Source organism: Hypanus sabinus, chromosome 7 (assembly GCF_030144855.1).
Source record: "Hypanus sabinus isolate sHypSab1 chromosome 7, sHypSab1.hap1, whole genome shotgun sequence".
Lineage (NCBI taxonomy): Eukaryota > Metazoa > Chordata > Chondrichthyes > Myliobatiformes > Dasyatidae > Hypanus > Hypanus sabinus.
The window spans coordinates 29,385,560-29,408,511 of NC_082712.1; the positions used below are offsets into that span (position 1 = coordinate 29,385,560).

At 40.8% G+C, this 22,952-nt stretch overlaps 1 protein-coding gene across 8 annotated transcripts in view; it reads left to right on the forward strand.

Moving 5' to 3' along the window:
- Positions 1-22,952, forward strand: part of LOC132396621 (protein WWC2-like) — a 248,051-nt gene that overhangs the window by 179,598 nt on the left and 45,501 nt on the right. For all 8 annotated transcript variants that reach the window (XM_059974319.1, XM_059974317.1, XM_059974320.1 and 5 more), the window contains 3 exons: positions 3,073-3,315; positions 7,936-8,025; positions 14,040-14,731. In XM_059974319.1, coding sequence (XP_059830302.1) covers positions 3,073-3,315; positions 7,936-8,025; positions 14,040-14,731 — 1,025 coding nt within the window. The remainder of the gene's footprint in view (positions 1-3,072; positions 3,316-7,935; positions 8,026-14,039; positions 14,732-22,952) is intronic.

Here is a 22,952-nt window from a genome sequence, read left to right on the forward strand (position 1 = left end):
AAAGGATGATAATCATGCCAGTGCCCAAGAAAGCAGGGTGAACTGCCTCAATGTCTAGCTCCCAGTTGCACTCATATATACTATGAAGAAGTGCTTTGGGAGATATGTAATGGCCAAAATCAACTCCTGCCCAAGCAAGGACCTGGACCCACTGCAATTTGCCTGTTGCTACAATAGGTGTACAGCAGATTAATCTTACTGGCTGGCCTTGGATCACTTGAACAATAGTAATACCTATGTCAGGCTGCTGTTTATTGATTACAGCTCAGCATGCAACACCTTCAGTTCTAATCCACAAAGTCCAAAACCTAGACCTCTGTACCTCTCTCTGCAATTAGATCCTTGACTTCCTCACTGGGATACCACAGTCAGTGCAGAACAGAAATAATATCTCCTCCTCATTGACAATCAACACTGAGACACCTCAAGGATGTGTGCTTATCCCACTGCTCTCTGTACACCCATGACTGTGTGGATAGGCACAACCCAAATGACATCTATAAATCTGCCGATGATTGGCAGAATTTCAGATGGTGATGAGGAGGTGTAAGGGAGCGAGATAGATCAGTTGGTTGACTGGTGTCACATCAACAACTTTGCCCTCAACATTAATAAGTTCATTGTGGATTTAGAAAGGGGAAGTCGAGAGAACACACACCAGTTCCCATCGAGGGATCAGCAGTGGAAAGGGTGAGCAGATTCAAGTTCCTGGGTGTCAACATCTCTGAGGATCTATCCTGGGCCCAACATTTTGATGCAATTACAAAGGAATGACAGCGGCTATATTTCATGAGGAGTTTGAGGAGACTTGGTATGTTATCAAAGACTTGCACAAATCTCTACAGATATACTGTGGCGAGCATTCTAACTGATGGTGACTCTGGCCAGTATGGAGGGGACACTGCACAGGTTTAGAAAAAGCTGCAGGAAGTTGTAAATTCAGCCAGTTAATGGGCACTAACTTCCCCAGCATTGAGGACACCTTCAAAAGAGGCCTCAAAAAAAGTGGCATCCACCATTTAGGACCCCCATTATCCAGGACATGCCCTCTTCTCATTGCTACCATCAAGGAGGTGGTACAGGATCCTGAAGACACCCACACTCAACATTTCAGAAACAGCCTTCTCCCCTCCACCATCAGATTTCTAAATGGACAATGAACCTATAAATACTACCTCAGTATTTTTTCTCTCTTTTTGCACTACTTATTTAATTTATTTTTTACAAATACTTATTGTAATTTGTATTTTTTATTATGCATTGCAATGCACTGCTGCGGCAAAACAGCAGATCTCACGACATATGCCAGCAATATTAAACCTGACTCCGATTCTATAACGATCCAGAATGTATTTGTGTACCACACTCTTGTCAGCTTGGTAGTGTTAGATAGCTCCTAAGATATTTTGAGATATTCACACTCTGATATACTATTCTGCCCTCGGTCAAGTGTTTTCCCCGTTTCTTAAGCTAGGCAGATAGGTAAACCCCAGTCCCAACGTAGTTGTGGTTTGAAGGCAGTTTTACTGTTCACTGTTGCTTTACAGTACTCAAGAAGCTGAGTAAAATGACAGTACTTCTAGGAATTCTCAGGAGAGATGGATTCAAATATTGATTAAAATTTCTTTGACTTGTAACAAAGTGCTTCTGACGAATGAATGAATAAGTATACAAGCGATTATCTAATGGTTGACCTGATGTCAAAGGTTAATTGCTTAACAATGCAGGAATAAGTAATCAACAGCTGTGAACTTGTAAGTAAGCAATGTGATATAGAATCTGGAAGTAAAATAGCAAAGCAAATCAGGGGGACATAACACATATGCACATACAGTACATAATCATCTCCTCCACGTAGTCACATACACTCTCAAATACACGGACTTTCAAACACACATAAGCACACATGGACTTTTAAACAGTATTCTACTTCTGTAAGCACACATAAACACAAAAATGCTCAATCATACTCACAATCTCAGACACTTTTACTTACACACACAGACACACTTTATATATATATATATATATATATATACACACATACATACACACATACATACACACACACATACATACACAAACACACGCACACACATATAGACAAATCACAATAGACCAATAGATGTGATGCTCATGTAATGAAATCAGAGAGGATACAGGAAAAATTCACTTTTGTTACTGGGGCCAGAGGGCTTGAGTAATGAGGAGTGACTGGTTAAGCCGGAACTGTTTTTCCTTGAGTGAAGAAGGCTGAGAGGTAACCTTACAGAGGTTTATTAAATTATGCGTGGCATTGATAGGGCAGGTAATCACAGTCTTTTCTCCAGAGCATGGAAGTGTGACACTGGAAGGCACAGGTTTGAGGTGAGAGGGGAAACATTTAGAGAGGACACAAGAGGAAAGCTGCTTGAGGAGGTGATAGAAGTGGGTAAGATTTAAAAGAGTTTTGACCGGTACGTGGATAGAATAGGTTTAGAACAGAGGGTGCCAACCTTTTTAATGTCGTGGACCAATACCATTAACCAAAGGGTTCATGGACCCCTGATTGTGAACCCTTGGTTCAGAGTGATATTGGCCACATGCAGTCAAATAGAATGAACACCTTAGTCTGCGTGTGCGATTTGGGCCAAAAGGTCTGTTTCCATGTCATATGAATTAGAATCTAGAGTTCTGGACAATTGATTTCACAACATGGGTTCAATGCTAAAGTGGTAGCTGGGGATTTTTATTAAATACATTTGGTATTGTGTTTAAATTTGCCATGTTCTTGTCGAAATCAAGTCCAAATCTACATCCTGTGAATGAATAAAAGACTTTATATACACAGCATTTTCTACCAAATGCTTGTAAATGGGATACATGTGGATGGGTAGGGTTAATGGTCAGCATGGAGAGGATGGACTGAATGGCCTGTTCTTATTCCTTATGATTCTGTGACAGTGACAACTCGCATGTTAATATGTTAATAACTCTTCCAAAGTGTGAACATGCCAAGAATGTATGTTGGTTTATTTTAATGTGAAAGAAACAGATATTGGTAAAGGATTATTTTCTGCTTTCCTTGAACAGAATAGCGAATATAAAAATTGAATTATCGAAGCTGGACTCCGAGGCATGGCCAGGGCTGTTGGACGTTGAGCGAGACAGGTTGATGCTAATTAATGAGAAGGAAGAGCTGCTAAAGGAGCTGCAGTTTGTGACGCTAAGGAAGTGCTCGCAGGATGAGCTGGAGCGGCTGGAAGCAGAGAGGAAACGATTGGAAGGAGAGCTTCATTCTGCATCGAGAACACCCAGTGAAGCACTGACTGAGAGGTCAGTGTGAGATCCACCCGGGCCTCCAGAGCAGTACATTCACATCTTAGTGGCTTGTTTTTCAATATTATGATGGGGGGAGGAATGAAGGGTACAGGAGAAGGCAGAGATGAGGTTGTTGTGCATAAACCTTTGGACATAAGAAAGCATGAAAGAGACCAAGGGTAAGTTACCTCACCCCTGGGGTTTCCCTGCTATTCTGATCTCTCAGGCCTTATTTATGAGCCCTATTGCTGAAACTCCTGATGCTTTTAACATCCAGAGATATTGTGATGCAATCAGTGACCGAGTTTCCACAACATCCCAATTTAGAAATGTCCAATGCCACCTTCTGAGTAAAAGAAAATCCTCCTTAAGAGCCTACCTTGTATTTTGAAAACCTGAACCCTAGCTCCAGGTTCTTTGACTCTGTGGCAACCTGTTAATCACATCCTGTCAACCTGAGAAGTAAATGATTTCTTCTATATATTTTCTGCTAACCCTGAACTCAGGAAAGAACAAACTACCAGAGAAACTCAGCAGATCAGGCAGCATCCGTGGAGGGAATTGTGCGGATGATGTCTGGGGTCATGACCCTTCATTTGGCTTAATTAGGGGTCTTGACCTGAAATGTTGAGTCTCCCTCTACAGATGCTGCTTGACCTGTGTGTCTCCAGTATATAAGGCTAATTTTGTATGCTCTCAACTTCCTCACAAAATTTGTGTGCTAAAAAGCCAAGTGCAATAAATCTACTGGTTTTCCCATAAACACCAACTACATCCAGGGTGGTAGAGTGGGTTAAAAAAGCCATTTATATTTTATGTAATAGTCTGCTGGATAATGTTTGAAGGTTCAAAGGTAAATTTATTATCAAATTGCATATATATAACCATATACTACCCAGAGATTCATTTTCTTGCTTGTATTTACAGTAAATGTAAAGAAACACAATAGAATCAATGAATGAGCTGCACAAAGCAAATCAGATAAACAACCAATAAGCAAAAGAAAACAAATCGTGCAAATACAAAAAAATTAAAACCAAAAAAGTAATAAATATTGAGAACATGAGGAAATCTGCAGATGCTGGAAATTCAAGCAACACACACAAAACGCTGGCGGAACGCGGCAAGCCAGGCAGCATCTATAGGACGAAGCATTGTCGACGTTTCCGGCCGAGACCCTATCAAAACATCAACAGTGCTTCTTCCTATAGATGCTGCCTGGCCTGTTGCGTTCCGCCAGCGTATAAAGTTTGAAAACATGAGTTTTAGAGTCCTTGAAAGTTTGTGGAATCAGTTCACTGTTGGAATCAGAATCAGGTTTATTATCACCAGCATGTGACGTGAAATTTGTTAACTTAGCAGCAGCAGTTCAATGCAATACATAATCTAGCAGGGAAAAAAAACAATAATAATAAATAAAGTTAAAATAATAATAATAAATAAACAAGTAAATCAATTACATATATTAAATAGATTTTCAGAACATGTAAAAACAGAAATACTATATATTAAAAAAAGTGAGGTGGTGTCCAAAGCTTCAATGTCCATTTAGGAATCAGATGGCAGAGGGGAAGAAGCTGTTCCTGAATCACTGACTGTGCACCTTCAGGCTTCTGTATCTCCTACCTGATGGTAACAGTGAGAAAAGGGCATGCCCTGGGTGCTAGAGGTCCTTAATAATGGACGCTGCCTTTCTGAGACACCGCTCCCTGAAGACTTTGTAGACCGAATGACTGAAGTTAACTACTCTGCTACAGGAGCTTGATGCTTAAAGGGTAATAACTGCTCCTGAACTTAGTGGTGCGGTATTTAAGGCTTCTGTACCTACTTCCTGATGGCAGCAATGAGACAGGACCATGAACTACATGGTGGGAGTCTTGAAGATGAATGCTCCTTTCCTGCAACATTCCTCCTTGTAGATGTGCTCAGTGATGGGGAGGGCTTTACCTGTGACAGACTAGGCTGCAGCCATACTTTTTGGAGGCTTTCGCAATCAAGGGCAATGTTCTTTTCATTACAGGCTGATGCAGCTAGTCAGGATACTCTCCACTGTGCATCTAGTGAAGACTGTCAAAGTTTTAGATGACATGCTGAATCTTCACAAGCTACTAAGAAAGTAGAAGCACTGCAGTGCCTTCTTTGTAATCACTTGCATGCTCCACCCAGGACAGATCCTCTGAAATGATAACACTGAAATGAATTTAAAGTTGTTGGGCCCTCTCAATCTCTAATCCTCGAGGACTGATTCATGGATCTCCAGTTTCCACCTAGTATAGTCAATTATCAGCTCTTAGATTTTAGATGTAGGCACTGGGTGACATTTCAGACAAAAAGAAATTATGAAGTCCTAGTTGGTCCACCGGGAAGTTTTACTGCACTGATGAGCCTTTTGAGACGATAGCTAAATGGACTGTCTCAGGCAAGGAATGCACTAGATCAGGAGCACAGGCCTCTTCCTGTTTTCTGGTAAGAAGCGGCCCTTTGCTGAAGACTGGAGAGATATGAGGGAGACTCCACCTAGTCCTGAATAATTGTTGTAAAGGCACTCGGCTTCTCACTCAAGTTGCATTATCCTCCTTTCAACTGCCAGATTTCTTAAGTTCATGAAAGCATAGAACATAGAAATCTACAGCACATTACAGGCTCTTCAGCCCACAATGTTGTGTTGACCATGTAATCTACTCTAGAATCTGCCTAGGATTTCCCTAAAATATAGCCCCCTATGTTTCTAAGCCTCATTTACCTATCTAAGAGTCTCTTAAAATATCCTATTGTATCCACCAACACCATCACCACCAACCTAATGAGACATCTGCAAGATTTGATAAATTGAGAGATTGCCGGCCACATTAAAAACCTTAAAGTTCCACCTCATCTTCCAGGAGTACTGCCCGTTACTTGACCCATCTCCTAAAACTATTAACCAATGGTTTGGACAAAGTACAAAGCAAGGAAGATGTGCAAAATCAAAATATACCACTAATTTACCCAAAATACAGAGTATGGAGACCAATTCTGGGCATCACTGTCCCAGAAAGATATGAAATATAAGACCATAAGACAAAGGAGCAGAATTATGCTATTCGGTCCATCAAGCCTGCCTTGCCATTTGATCATGTCTGTTTTATTTTCCCCGTCAATCTCATTCTCCTGATTTATCTCCAAAACCTTTGACATGCATACTAATTGAGAACCTATCTGGCTCCAATTTAAGTACACCCAATGGCCTAGCTTCCACAGCTGTCTGTGGTAATAAATTCCACAGACTTGCCACCCTCCAGCCAAAAAAATTCCTCCTCATCTCTGGTCTAAAGGGTCATCCTTCTATTCTGATCCTAGACTCTCCCACTTTTGAAACCATCCTCTCCATGCCTACTCTAGGCCCTTCAATGTTCAATAGGTTTCAATGAGATTGCCATCATTCTTCTAAACTCCAGTGAATACAGGGCTAGAGTCAACAAACACACCTCATACATACATTAACCTTTTCATCCACAGATCATTCCAGTGAACATCATCTGGACCCCCTCCAATGCCAGCACACTCTTTCTTACATGCAGGGTCCATAACTGCTCACAATACTCCAAATGTGGTCTGACCAATGCCTCATAAAGCCTCCACTTATGGAATGGGCACAGTGCAGGTTTCCTTGAATGGGTGCGAGGATGGGGGATTTCTCAAGGTAGATGGAGTGTTGAAGCTAAGAATGAAGCAGAATTGAGGGCTCACGGGAGATTCAGTGAATGGGTTTAAAGTCATGCCTGCTGGATAGAGTAATGACAGTCCATTTCCAATGCTTTTTGTATTAGAACACTGCCGTGAAGACTTTGGTGGTGCCGGCTGGCAGATTTTCTGGGTAATTGGATGCTATTCCAATTCTAAGCAGACTTACTTTTCATTTGCTTTTTTATGTTACACAGTAACATATACAGATAAACCTTCTAATGACCTGGTAGGTTTAAATGGGAAAAGAATTAGAAAGGGATTAATGGGATTGTTCTGATGATTAGTCTAGATCCAATCAGCTGAATACCCTTCTTTGTTATGAGAAATCTGAAATAATAAGAAATATTTAAACTAGTTGGCAAGGAAACCAAGAAAACATAGGATACAGTGAGTGCATAGTTTATCTCATTTTGCATCTATGCTTGTTTTCATTAATTCTATTTATATCTTTGTATCTACTCTGGACGCCCACAAGAAAATTCATCTCAGGGTAGTATACGCTGACATATGCGTACTTTGATAATAAATTTACTTTGAACTTTGGTTAGGATCTTGAATACACTCTAGTAGGGCAACAATAGCTTGCTAAGTGGACCGGTCCTTGAAGGAAGGGAAAATTGCGTGGAAAACTACAGAGAAAGATTGAGGGAATGGGATTAGTCAGACTTCTCTTCAAAGAGCCAGTGCAAATTCAGTAAGTTGAATAGTCTCCTCTCATGCTGTGCTATTCAAAGAATTACATTTTTAGACCATCTCACATTCAAAGGTCAGCCAGCTCGAAAAGCCTTGCATTTTTTAAATTATGATTTTACATTGTTGCTTTGGTGCTTTTATTTTATATCCTGTGTGTCACGGATAAGCCAATCCCAGTTTGCTGTCAGTAATCAAAATTGTTGCTTTTATTTTCAGACTAAAGTTACAAGAGAAGAGAAAGAGCCTGGTTCAGCAGCTTGAGGATGCAACCCAATTAATCATGGTTCTGCATTCGCAGCTCAAAAGGTACATGCTCACTTGGTGTACATGTAAAAAAACTGAGACCTTTGATGGCAATTATTCATAGATCAGGACTGAATAAACAGATTGGAATGAGCGTTTCAGCTTTATATGAAATTCTGTTTTGATCAGTGGTTCTGCCTCGCAGTGGGTGGGCTTGGATGTTGTACGCCATTGTACAAACGTCAGGCAGCTTTCCAACTCCATTCTGTGCACTGTCACAGTCACCTTCTCTGCCCCTGTACATTATCCTCTCGCTTGGTGAGCTTTGACAGACAAAAATACAGCTGAGGCAAGCCAGCACTTGAACCTGCGCAGCACACAAAATGCTGGAGGACCTCAGCAGTTTAGGTAGCATCTATGGAGGAGAATTAACAGTTGACAATTCAGGGCGTGATGCTACATCAGGACTGGAATGGAAGGGGGATCCTGCAGCTGGTTTAGCATGTGATGAACAAACTTGCTATAAAGACTAGAATTTGTGTTTTGCATCTCTCACGTGTCCCAAAGCACCGGGTCTCCCACAAAATACTCATGAAGCGAAACCTGTAAAGCTCAGCAGATCTTCTGTGTTGTACTGACAGGACAATGGAGCCCTGGTTTAAAACCTGCAGTTTCAGACTGTGCAGCACACCCCCGAAGTGGCAGCCTTAAGCATGCAGTCACATCTGGGGTGGGACCAGAATCCAGGACCTTCTGACGCAGCAAGTGTGAATCCAACCTACTTGGCCAGGGTTGATGCTAGTGAAAGTAAGGGTTTATTCCAGGTGCGTCAAAGGTGGTGTCAATTCAAAATCGGCAGCTGCTCAGACTGTATGGCGGTGTCATTGTAGATGCAAGTGTGGAGTTTTTTTTTCTGCAGCAATTAATACCACACCTTTTTTTAGATATTCTTTCATTGGGCTGAGGAGTTTGTCAAGTTAGAACATTACAGCAGAGTACAGGCTCTTCGGTCTGTGATGTTGTGCCGACCTTTAATGTACACTAAGATCAATCGAGACCTTTCCTCCCACATAGCTGTCCATTTTTCTATCATCAATGTGCCTATCTAAGAGTCTCCTAAATGCTCCTAATCAATCTTCCTCTATGACCAATCTTCCACACAACCACCATTCGTTGTGTAAAAAAACTACCTCTGATATCCTACTGATACTTTAAGCCAATCACTTTAAATTTATGCCCCCTCGTGTTAATCATTTCAGCCCTGGGAAAAAGTCTCTGCCTTGTCCACTGTATCTATGCCTCGTATCATCTTTCATCTTCCTTGGCTCCAAAGAGAAAAGCACTAGCTCGCTCAACCTATCTTCATAAGACAAGTTGTAAAGGAAAATTTCTGAGAGAAGTAATATAAGACAGCAGGACATATTCTACAAAGAAAGCTGAAATTTTCTTGAAGTATTAATTTATATTAATGTGAAATTGGTCACTGAGTGATCCTATGTTTAGGAGAAGGCAAACATTTTGTCCTGTGAAATGCTTCAGGAGTGCTCAAGTTCTGTTTAAAATAAAATGGAAATTAAGTAGAAATAATGTTTTATTGCTAGGATAATTCTTTGCAGTTGTGTGCCTGAGCAGACTGTTGCGACTTAGTAAACGTCACAAGAATACCCCACTACAACGCTGTTGTAGCCTCAAGAATACCCCACTACAATGCTAAAGGAACAGTGCTTTGCCAGGAAATTCCACCTATTGCATGAGATTTTAAATCAAGGCCTTTTGCTCTCCCTCAAAATAGATTAGATGTCAGGGATAATCCCAGCCAACATCCATGTCTCCCCTGTCATTATTAAAACATGATATTATCATGCTATTGTTTGGGTAGCTTACTGCGTGTGAATAAGGCATTGTGCTTCCTGTTTTACAGCAGAAGTTTCATTTCACAAGGTGATTATTTGATTGAAGTCATGTTGGGACATCCTATGATTGTGAAAGGAACTGCATAAATGCAAAGCTTTCTTTCTATAATTACAATCTCAGGATCCCAGTCTGAAAGATTAAAAACAATTTTTGATTTAAATTTCTAGTTTTAATATCTATAAATATTGCTGCCACAATTTGTATTTAATTCTCTCCTTCATTGAAAATGTGCGTCCTTTCCCATTTCTGGCATTTGTTGATTCCTGTCCAAGTACTTTTTTCACAGAACATAAATGACAGAAGCAGTAGCTTTGGTCCAGTGAGTCAACACCAACCATCCGTTTACAATAATTCCTACATTATTCCAAATATCTATTCTTGCCACATTATTGTTAACTCCTCCCTCCCTGATTCTATCACTAAATAGCACGCTGGGGGCAATCTACTATGGTCAATTAGCCTATGAACCCATATGTCTTTGGGATGTGGGAGGAAACACATGCAAGCATTCGGAGAACGTGCAAACTCCACACAACCAGTGCCTGAGGTCAGGGTTAAACCTGGGTCTCTGGTGCAATTTGCACCGTTGTGCTGCCCATGTAAGTTTGTCACTGATCTTTTACCTCAGCACTACTTTACTGCCTTAACCCCATAAATCTTCTTCTGCTTAATATTGTAACATTCTTTTAGTTCTGCTTAGCATTGCTTCATCTTAAGTACAGGTACTTCTCAGCTGGTAACCAAGCTCAGCTCTGTCCTCTTTCAAATGAGCATACACAATAGCTGTTCTGCCAAACACAGGACCTCTGGCTAGCTTTCTCCCCTTCTGCACTAGAGAAGCTGCGTCTGCCATGCCACCGGAATGATATTCGATAATTCAGTGGAATTTAATCCTGCACTTTTTCAGTAAGGATGCATCTGCATAAGCTGAATAAGTCATCAGTCCTGATGAAGGGTCTCAGTCCAAAACGTCTGCTGTTTATTCCCCTCCAAAGATGCTGCCTGACTTGCTGAGTTCCTCCAGCATTTTGTGTGGATGATAGCCGATGCCAAATACATGCAGTAGGTAAGCAGACATTTTCGAGGGAATTCGGAGATTAATCTAATACTAGAGTCCAGTTCTTCAACAAGTATATGATACCTCTCACACAAGAAAATCTGCTGCAGCTGAAAATCCAAAGCAACACACACAAAATGCTGAAGGAATGCAACAGGCCTGGCTGCATCAATGGGAAAGAGTAAACAGTCAACATTTCAGGCCAAGACCCTTCATCAGAACTCAGGACTCATGATGAAGGGTCTCTATCCAAAACATCGACTGTTTACTCTTTTCCATAGATGCTGCCTGGCCTGCTGAGTTCCTCCAGCATTTTCTATAGGTTGTCATATGATAGATTTGCTCAACTTGTTTATATTCAGTCACTTACGATACTTGGTTTACACATTGGCATGATATAGATTGCCAAAGGAATTTGGCAAGCATTTTTTTCCCTCAGTGTCTTTCATGTGTGAGTATATATATGTACTATAAATCAGGGACTTTCAGGTGCTTTGCAGGGAACACAGAAACTGCATTCCTCAAGGATTAGTTTGTATCTTTTCAGTTTGATCCTACTTCCAAGCGCCTGGACAGAATTCAAACTTAAATGCTAATCTGGAACGCATTAATAGCATGCTGCTGTTCCCCCGGGAGAAAGCTCACACTAACCAGTGTTTCCAGAATGTTATGGTTATTTATCTGCTCCAACCCTTCCTTACTATAAAATATATTAAAGGCAAATATATCTGGAACAAATCATAATGTTTTCTTCCTTGGTGTTTAAGAAAATAAATAGATATTCAAATGTAAGCTACAGAATGAAACAATCTCCAAAATGTAACAAGGCCAGGATAAATGACTTTACACTGCTGTACATTTGGTGACGTGTGCATCAGTAACACCTACCAAGCCCCTGCATTTTGAGTCACTTCCTATAAAGTTGAGTCATTGATTCTAATTTAACCACAAGTAGCATTTCAAGGATATGATCCGTCACTCAGCATTCATGGCTCAGTGTAAGGAAAAATATGTCTTTAGTCAGCATGGCTTTAGGCATTGGTTATCACCTTTCACATACTTAATTGTGCTTCTTGAAGAGGTGACCAAGAGAATTGATGAGGGCAGGGTGGTAAACATGGACTTTAACAAAGCTTTCAATTAAGTCACACATGTTAGACTGGTCTGGAACATGAAATCTCATGGGGTCCAGGGTTAGAAATTCAATGAATGACAAAATTGCTTTTGTCGGAGGAATCAGAAGGTGATAGAGGAGGGTTGTTTTTCAGATGGGAGGCCTGTAATCAGTTGTGTGCTGGAGGGATTGGTGCTGAGTCCCCTATTGTTTGACACAGAACAATGATGAGAATGCAGGTGACAAGATTAGTAAATTCTTATTGTGAATGATAGCAAAATCTTTGGTGTAGCAGGCAATGAAGGTTGTCTAAGGCCTCTGATCAACTGGGAAATTGGGCAAAGAAAAGGCAGATGGAATTTGACTCAGACATACAAAGTGGGACGTTAAGCCAGAGCAGGAAGAACCCAGTAAATGGTAGGTCTTTGGGGAGTGTTGTAGAATTGGGAGACCTTTGGATACAGGTACATAATTCCCTGAAAGTGGCAACACAGGTGGACAAGGTGGTGTAGAAGGCTTTTGGCAAGCCTACTTTCACCAGATGGGCTGGAGCACAAGAATTGGGACATCTTATTATAGCTGTAAAGGACGTTGGTGAGATTGCACCCTGAATATTGTGTATAGTTCTTTTTGCTGTACAAAGGAAGAATGTAACTAAGCTAGAGACAGTGTAGAAAAGATTCACGGGGGATGTTACCAGGACTGGAGGGCTTGAGTTATAAGGAGAAACTGCAGAGAATAGGACTCCTTTCAGCAGCAAGAACAAGGCCTGATGTGGATTTATAAAATCTTGGGGGAAAACCTACCCATCTCTGGGGCATAGATAAAATGGATAGATTTTCCCCTGGGATAGGGAAGAGGACAAAGGTTTAGGGTGAGAGGGCAATGATTTAAAGGGGACCTGAGAGGCCAGGTTTTCATGCAGACTGTGGGTGGGTATAGGAAATGAGCTGCCAGCAGAAGTACTCAAGGCAAGTACAATTTCATTGTTTAAAAGACATTTGGATAGGTTTGTGGCAGAGCAAATGGGACTAGCTCAGGAAAGGCCTGGATTAGCATGGGCAAGTTAGGCTAAAGGGCCTATTTCCATGCTACAGAAGCCTGTGACTCTTGTTCTGAGTCCCCTAATATGGAAAAGGTGTCTCCAGCTAAGCCCAAAAAATTCAAGAGGGCCAGAATAATGTGTGACAGAACTCAGCTGTCTGATAGAATGCCTCATACAATTGAATGTTATATTAACTGCCTTTAAGTGTCTGTGTATTATAGAAATAATTATTTTCCCAATTATTATGTATAGTCTCGTGGTGATTGCAAAGTCGTTTTTTATCTAGTATACTGGCTTATAATTCGCTTTTTTTACCTGCTCGAAGTAATTTTAAATTAACCAATTTACAAACATGTGAAAATATTGTTAGACTGATCAGAAAATTTGAATTGTGCAATTTTGAACTAAGAGATACAGGTATATGCCCAGAATTTCATACCTGAATGGTAGTTCTAGTTATAGCAGGTAGCTGGGTTAGTAATTTGTACCTGGCACTCAAAATTCAGTTAGGTTAATCTATCAACCAGGGATGAAAATCAATCTATGAAGTTATCTGTGGCTGAATCCTTTACATTTGAAGTCAGGGGTTTGAAATTGTGTTTCCATGAGCCTGGGCAGTTTTCACAGATAAATGCAAATCTGCACTGCATTAATTATAGGCTGCTTTACCCAGGGGAGAAGTTTATTTTGAGCAGCATTTCCAGCCCATTCCATCTTTCCTGAAAATATACTGTAAAATATTAAATCTGGGAGTAAGCATTTTTATTCAATTTTGTGCTCATTAACTCCTTCCTCTCCAGTTGACAGGAAATTGATGAGAATTAGGAAGCAACCCTGAGTCAGAAATATTCATAAGTAACTCATTATTAAGGCTGGGTTGCCATGGTTACCATTTTGTCAAGACACTGTGATGAAAGCCTCTCTCACTTAGTGCTTTTCTTTTTCAGCCTTTCAGCAAGCACACTGTCTGTGTCGTCTGGGAGCAGCCTGGGATCACTCACGTCAAGCCGGGGCTCCCTAAACACATCTAGCAGGGGTTCTCTCAACTCCCTTAGTTCCACCGAGCTCTACTACAACCAGTCAGACCAAATAGCCGACCTAGAGTACGAGTACCAGTACAAGCAGCTGGACTTCATTGTGCAAGATAAAGCTGTATACAGTCCCTCAGGGCCCATAACCACCATCCACGAAAATGAGGTGGTAAAATCCCACAAGGATCCGCGCTGTGAAGAAACTGCAGACCCCTCTGCTTCAGGACATGGCGTGAAATCTCTAATTGAGTCTTCGAAGTCGGTCACCTCCTTGTCCTCCCGATCTTCGCTCTCTTCCTTGTCTCCTCCGAGCTCGCCCCTGGTCTCGGATACAGTATTTTTGTCCTTGGCCCAGGAGTCAGCTTTGCATCCTGTGGCAGCAGACTTTGAAGGCTGCGAGTTGCACCAAGGTTTTGTCAGTCTCAGCCTGTATGGCAGCAGTGAGAGCCAAATGTTGCTGGAATCTGGTCAGGCCAGCAGGACTCGAGCGTCTTACCTGACTGTGGAGCCTGGGATTCGAAGCAGAGGTGGACATTTCCTGAATGAGGCTAAAGGCCTCAGTGATGAACTAGCAGTTCCTCTCTCTACCATGAACGAAGGCATTTCAGGTGAGAAAGTCCCCTCTTTTGTGCTGTCTTTAGTTATTAACATGGATGTTCTCTCGGTGAGAAGCTACACAATGTGTAACTAAGTTCTAAACACTCAGAAGGTCACTGGTTTCAGAATGAAAGTGTTAACGTATAAGGGGTGTTTGATGTCTCTGCATCTGTACTCGCTGGATTTTAGAAGAATGAAAGTGGATCTCATCGAAACCCATCAAATATTGAAAGACTTAGAAAGAGTGAATGTGCAGAGGATGCTTCCAGCACAGCCTCAAGAGTAGAAGCATGTCCCTTTAGAACAGAGACGAAGAGAAACTTTAGCCAGACGGTGGTGAATCTTTGGAGTTCATTGTCACAGACAGCAGTGGAGGCTAAGTCATTGGGTTTACTTAAATGGAGGTTAATAGGTTTCTGATCAGTAAAGGCATTAATAGTTACAGTGAGAAGTCAGGAGAATGGATTTGAGAAGGATAATAAATCAGCCTTTGGCCTAATTACAGTCTTATGGTCTTATGATTCAATCCCCAATTACTTCTGAATTGGTTGACCACAAAGCTTCAGGGATTATTTGCTGATCAATATGAAGGGTGGTAGAAAATACATTGGGTGCTTCTTCCGATCTCTAATAGCTCCGGTTGCAACTGAATGCTCACAAGCATTAGGCTAGAATGGGTCTCTTTCTGTAACAAATAAGAGGAGCTCAGTGGCTCAGGCAGCATCAATGGAGAGAAATGGACAGTCAAGACCCTTCATTTAGATGTTGACTTTCCATTGTTTTCCACAGGTGCTGCTAGGTTCCCCCAGCATCTTGTTTGTTGCTCCAGATCCTAGCATCTGCCGCCTCTTAGGCTTCTTAGATCTCTTTCAGCTGGATTGGGGAAAAAATAAAAGAAAGATTTGAAGAGGGCACTATTGTGGAATAGTGCTGTTCGGGGAATATTTTCCAGGCCTGCTGTTTCTGTGGAATTTAAATGCAGTTCAATTTAGTTGATGCATGGGCAATGTATCCGGTATCTTGTTAGCAATATCCTGATTTAAGACCATGCTTTATTTTATTAATACAGTTACGCTGTTGGGCATTTTATTTTCTGAAGATCTCCTCAAAATGCAAATCTATATAAAAACGGTTCCTTTAATTACATTATACGTTTACAGCTTGAATAAAGTATTTCATTTTTGCTGTTTAAAATAAAAATTCAGTTGATTAATAAGTTAGGGTTGTTGAATTAGTCAAAAGGATTTGTCTTGTTAATATTTTGGCCGATAAGATGCCTCAGAGAAAAACACAGGCAACGGGTAGGCATACTAGAAAGAGCGATGGGGGGGTGGGGGGGGGAGTGATGGGAAGGGTGTCGAAGAAGTTTCAAAAAAGAAGAATAAAAAGCAGAAGAACATAGTGAAAAGCTCACAGAACCAAATTTGGAAGGACAGATGCAGATGTCAGAAAATCCTCATGGTCTCACAGAGAGTGTGCAGATAAGTTTCATTGAGCCAGCTAGCACACAACATTGGAGAAAAGACAAAAGGAAGCAGCTTAATGCCTTTCCCTGGACGTTGGATAGTTATTTATAACTTTTAATCTTTTTTGGACTACTACTTCAGTACAAAACCATTTCGGTACTTTGAGTAAATTAACCGAAGCAAACTGGATTGATTGTTCTTTAACGATTGTATGCATGCTATAGACTGACATATATGTGATGAGCCCTTTTCGTCATTTTGTTTGTTATGGCTTAAAACATTTTGTTAATGCCATTTCAATCTGTTTATACTGGTGAGAGCTGAATTATTGCTTCCTGGTGAACATTAAATTTTCATGGTTGCCTGTCAGTATTCACACAGGTAATTGTTTTATTTTCCCTTTGAAGAAATATTCAAACTTTTATTTTTTTTGTGTTTACCGGAATCATGTCTATCCTGGACCTGTCTATTTACTGGAAGTAGCCTTCTCATCATTATTCCCATGCATTGCAGAGTTATGTTGCTGTTGGTTAGTATTCACAGTAATAACTGACTCCTTTGCAAGCCTATGGTGAAAGGGTTACCTGTTTTTTATAATTATTTCTAGAATTAGTTATTAAAATGTCAGTGGTTCCAAACATAATAAGTTAAAAGAACTAAAAGTAAATTGCTCTACTCTGGGTGCATTTCCGTTGTCTCGGGCAGGTGCAAAAGATGTGAGAGGTTGGTAAGGCCACATTTAGAATATTATGTGCAGTTCTGGTTGTGACACTGAAGGAAGAGCATAACTGTGCTGGAGAGAGTGCAGAGAAGATTCTCTAGGGTAGGTAGGCTGCCATACACTTTGACCCAGTATTGTAAGCTGATTTTTATATCATTTCTTGTGTGGGTTAATTTTGATTTACTTTGACGCACATGGTGGAAAGACATCCATCTCCATCCTCTAGTTGCCCTTGAAACAGCAATATCTGTGAGTCTTTAAGTTTTTGTTAATATTGGTAAACATTACTGTGCAAAAGTCTTAGGCTCCCTAGCTATATGTACTCAAGACTTTTGCACAATACTATATATAAGATTATAAGAGGCATGATAGTAAGAATTTTTTATCTATTGTATGACTATTAAAAACAAGAGGACATAGTTTAAAGATGAAAGCTAGGAGATCTTAAGGGTAAAGTTACTTTTTCCATAGAGAGGACATGGTGGAATCAGACACAATTTCAGTGCTTCAAGAGCTGTTAGAAAGGCAGTGAAATAGGTAATGCATAGAGGAATAAATTCCTAATGTGGGCAAGTGGGATTAGTTTAGATGGGCAGAATGGCTGAGATTGCTATGATGGGGTGAAAGACTTATTTCTGTCCCTGTGAGTGACACAGTGCACAGGGAGAGATTATGCTGCCTCTCAATTCTATGAGATTGGGTTCAACCGTGAACCTGGGTGGTATGCATTTGGATTGAGCACGCACTCCCTGTGCTCCAGCTTTCTTTCAGGTACCAAAGGTGTGCCTTTGTATTAGTTGGCTGCTGTAAAAAATTCCTCATGGATATAAGTGGCAACAATCAAAATCGAGTTGATGGGTGAGTTGGGATCGATCTGCTGGGGGCCAGAATGCACTCTACGGGCAAAATGGCCTTCTTCTGTGCCTTAATAAATAAGGCTATGAACTTGTGACTGGAGTTTTTCTCTGGTACATTTATAACATCAACGGGTATATAGGATAGAGAACATCGAGCTGCACAGCACAGCACGAGCCCTTCAGCCACAATGTTGTGCCAGCCCTTCCTTCCCACATAGGCCTCCATTCATGTGCAATCCCTATAATCTGCTCTGGAGACCTTGTTTATCAATCATCATGTGACCTTTCAGTTGACTCTATTACAGGGGATGTGGCATTCAAATGGTGGATGCATCTCCAATTAAATTGTAGCTGCCTCAGCCAATGCTGGCCCTCCTGTTTTTACCACATACAAGCCCAATGTTGTTTGTTGTTGGTTATATTTCACTGCTACAAATGTCATTCCCACAGGAATGATCTTTTCTCCACTACAAGTTCTGCAAGCTTCAGTTTAGTATCTATGAAATGCTGTTCAAACTCACTTTGTGGATTGACTGAAACAGCTGAGTCAGTGTCCAATTCCATTTTAATTAATTTGCCATTTACTTCTGGTGTAAGTCATATTGCATGTCTGTTGTTAATTTTCACAATGTAGATCTCAAGTCTATCCATTCCTGTGTCACTCTCATCACTATCAGATATTTCATCAACTGCATGCAGATTAGTGCTCTTTTTGAAAATGCAACTTGACTTTTTAGCTTTTAATCTTCCTTGTGCAGACCATTTATTTTTGTCAACCCAACATGTTTGTTATATGTGAGCCCCTGCTACAACAGTAAGACAATTTGTTCAGCCAGGCAGTTTTCTGTTAAAACGTTGCAGTTTTTTTCACGCTCACTTTCATTTCTAACTGCACCATAATTGCGTCTCTGTCTGCTGTTTCCATTGATACAGCTACTTCAACTGCTCTTTTAAATGTAAGTTGTGCTTCAGTTAGGAGCCATATCTGAATACTTTCTTGTAAGATTCCACAAACTAAACAATCTCTCAATGCATCATTAAACTCATTACCAAACTGACAATGCTCAGACAAGTTCTTCAATTTAGCCACATATGCTGAAATATATTCCCCTTCCTTTTGATTCCAGAAGTGTTCTGCAACCAACAATGGTTTTGGTTCTAAATGTTCCTGCAATATTTTCATGATATCAGCAAAGTTCACTTTGGCTAGTTTGGTTGGAACAGTTAAACTTCGAAGAAAACTGTATACTTTAAATCCAATGCTCTCAGTAAAATTGGTTCTTGTTTCTCATCGGCTATTCCATTTCCTTTAAAATACTGCTCAATCCATTCCGTATACAATATCGGGTTATCTATTGTGCAATGGAACATGTCCATCTTTCTGATGTAGCCAGCCACTCTGCTCCTTTTTTATTACTATCACCCAGTACCCACTGTTTATGAACCTGTGAATTCTTCAGTTTACTGCCTGTTTTTTAAAACTCAACTATCTCTACACATGCTGCTCTGTGTTTTTAATTGACTGTTTCTCGCTGCAGTTCAACAGGTAGATAATTGGGTCTTGGGTTCATTTTAAAAGTACCTCATCGCAACTGTTACTCCAAAACATAAAAACTATTAGAAACAAAACCATGGGAGCCCAAGAGCTAATTCATGTATGTTTGTTTTTATTGTAAGTGAACTGGGTACATATCATATGGAGGTATGATGATTTATGCAATTCAAGTACTTACCTCACTTTAGGAAGGATGTGAATACTATAGAAAGGGTGCAGAGGAGATTTACAAGGATGTTGCCTGGATTGGGGAGCATGCCTTATGAGAATATGGAGTGACAGAGGATAAGAGGTGACCTGATAGAGATGTATAAGATGATGAGGGGCGTTGATCGTGTGGATAGTGAGAAGCTTTTTCCCTGGGCTGAAATGACTAACATGAGAGGGCATAGTTTTAAGGTGCTGGAGAATAGGTACAGAGGAGATGTCAGCGGTAAGTTTTTTTACGCTGACAGTGGCAAGTGCGTGGAACGGACTGCTGGTGATGGTGGTGGAGGTGGATATGAGAGGGTCTTTTAAGAGACTCTTAGATAGGTACACGGAGCTTAGTAATATGGACTACTATGCGATAGGGTAATATTAGGCAATTTCTAGAGTAGGTTATGTAGTCAGCATAACACTGTGGGCTGAAGGGCCTGTAACGTGCTGTAGATTTCTATGTTCTATGTTCCTACATAGAACTGTTAATGACTTATTTAAATGAACAAACAACATACATACAATATTACTCAAATACTTCTGAAATGTTAAATGCACAACACTCCTCACCACCTCCTGCTGCTCATTAAAGAATGGCTGCTTGAAAAAGAGTGTGCAATCTATCCATCAAAAAATGCAAACTCCATCTATTTTGGTCTTGCAAAAACTTTTGACTGATAAAAAGGTTTTGTAGAGAAACCTCAATTTGGTACCTCTGGAAATTTATAATTTTCCATTTACTGCCTAAAGCAGGGTTCACAATTTTTTTTATGCCATGGACCAGTGGACCCCAGGTTAAGGACCCCTGGTCTAAAGGATATTTGACAGCTACATTGTTGGAAAAGGTTTAGAGGGATATCGGTGAAGTACAGGTAAATAGGATTAGCCTCAGCGTTTGGGGGAGTAGACTTTGGATGGAGATGTGGAGAACGGCTTTTCCCAGAGAGTGGCGAATCTGTGGAATTCTTCGCCCAGGGATGCACTGGAGGCTACCTCAGTAAATATATTTAAGACAAGGTTGAATAGGTTTTTGCATAGTAGGAGAATTAAGGGTTATGGGGAAAAGGCAGGTAGGTGGAGATGAGTCCATGGTCAGATCAACAATGATTCCTGGGATGGCAGGACTTTCATATGAAGAAAGACTGGATCGACTAGGCTTATACTCGCTGGAATTTAGAAGATTGAGGGGGGATCTTATTGAAATGTATAAAATTCTAAAGGGATTGGACAGGCTAGATGCAGGAAGATTGTTTCCGATGTTGGGGAAGTCCAGAATGAGGGGTCACAGTTTAAGGATAAAGGGGAGGTCTTTTAGGACCGAGATGAGGAAAAACTTCTTCACACAGAGAGTGGTGAATCTGTGGAATTCTCTGCCACAGGAAACAGTTGAGGCCGGTTCATTGGCTATATTTAAGAGAAAGTTGGATATGGCCCTTGTGGCTAAAAGGATCGGGGTATAGAGAGAAAGCAGGTACAGGGTTCTGAGTTGGATGATCAGCCATGATCATACTGAATGGCGGAGCAGGCTCGATGGGCTAGATGGCCTACTCCTGCACCTATTTTCTATGTCTATGTTTCTGTCTTACTGAATGGTGGAGCAGGCTTGATGGGCTGTATGGCCTACTCCTGCTCCTATGATGTTTTTATGGATGAGATAGGTACATTTGTTGGATGAATTGGGCTAAATGCCCTGTTTCCATTCTGTATAACTCCCTGACCCAATGATTACTTACAGCTATGTGTAATTTTATAATGACAATATGTATGTCACCATACTATCCTGCAATTTAATTTCTTGCAGGTATTCTCAGTAGAACAATGAAATACAATAGAATCAATGAAAACTACAGAGAAATAAAGATAGGCAAACAGCCAATGTGCAAAAGAAGACAGACTTTTGTACGTGTGAAATACGCAGACACTAGAGAGGTAGCACCACAGCAGCATTACCAAACCAACATTTGTTTCCTTTCCCAGCCTGCGTAAAATGCCAAATTATTCATACAACATGTTAGAGGAACTCAGCTGGTCAGGCAGCATCTCTGGAGGGAAATAAATAGTGGAATTTAGGGCCGAGATCCTTCATCAGGACTGTATGGTGCCACCTTCCTTTCCTGTCCTGAAGCAGGGTCTCCGCCCAAAACATCGACTGTTTATTCTTCTCCATAGATGTTGCCCAACTTGCTGAGTTTCTCCAGCACTTTGTGTTCTCAAGATCTGCAGCATCTCTTGCGCCTGATTATTCACTAGGCTTCTGTGGGGGTGGGGTGCATCACAACCCCGGAAATAGGCACTTCACTCTGAGCTTCCAAAACAACCACTCCAAGGTCCAACACCATTAGTGTTTACAAGGAGCACAGAGGAAGCCTTTTAAAGATGTTTAAATGGAATTCCTTTTCCCCTGAAAAGGAATTTCCATCTAACAATCACTCAAGGTCGAAAAGGAGTAGTGAGGATTTTTTGGGAGCATTCAGTTTCTTCTCGACCCATCAGCCGAGATTCAATGACTCCCACGTTGGCCTTATTAGCCATGTCATAGCTAGAGAAAGAGTGAGTCTCCTCAACCCTCAAGGAGTACCTAAGAGGGACAAAGGAGGATATATCAGTGAAAATGCCAGTAGAAAAAAACAACAGAAATGTGTAACTTTGAGAACCTGACATCTACATATTTCTAATCTTATTTTATCATTTTCCACATATGTGGCTACACTGAGTCACACAAGTGTCCTCAATTTCAGCTGCACGAGGTGCAAAGAATGAGATGAGCCAGATAATGTAATTTTATAGATGAATCGTTCCGTGTTATTCTGATAATGCTTGTCATCTGAAATTAATGAAAGTATTCATGCCAAAGTCACTTTGAACTTTTAAAAAATAACAATTGTTATGAGCATCTGCATAAGGGAAACAAGTATATCTACCACAATATTCGACAAGGACTGTCTGTAAATCGCTGCATGCAAAGTCATTGCAAACCTCAGTTTTGGGGACAGCAGTAAACTGAGAGTGTGTGAAAGTCCTTAAACTATGCTGAGGAAATCAGCGGACAGATTGTAGGGTATGTTAATAAGGGGCTGTTGGTCATCTGTGGTGGAATGGTGGCTCAAATTATGTGATAGTAGGACAGCCAGCATCTTTTTCCCCAGGGTGGCTGTGGCCAATGCAAGAAAACGCCTGTTTAAGACAAGAGGAGAAACGTTTAGGGCAAATGTATTTTACACAAAGAGCGTTGAGTGCCAGTGAAGATGAACAAGGCTGATACAATAGGGTCTTTTTGGAGACTCAACGATAGGCACACTCAAAGTTTTGGAACAGCTTCTTCTCCACCATCAGATTTCTAAATGGTCCATGAAAACTACCTCACTATTTAGCTCTCTTTTTGCACTTTTATTGTAATTTATAGTAATTTTTATGTATTGCACTATACTGCTGCCA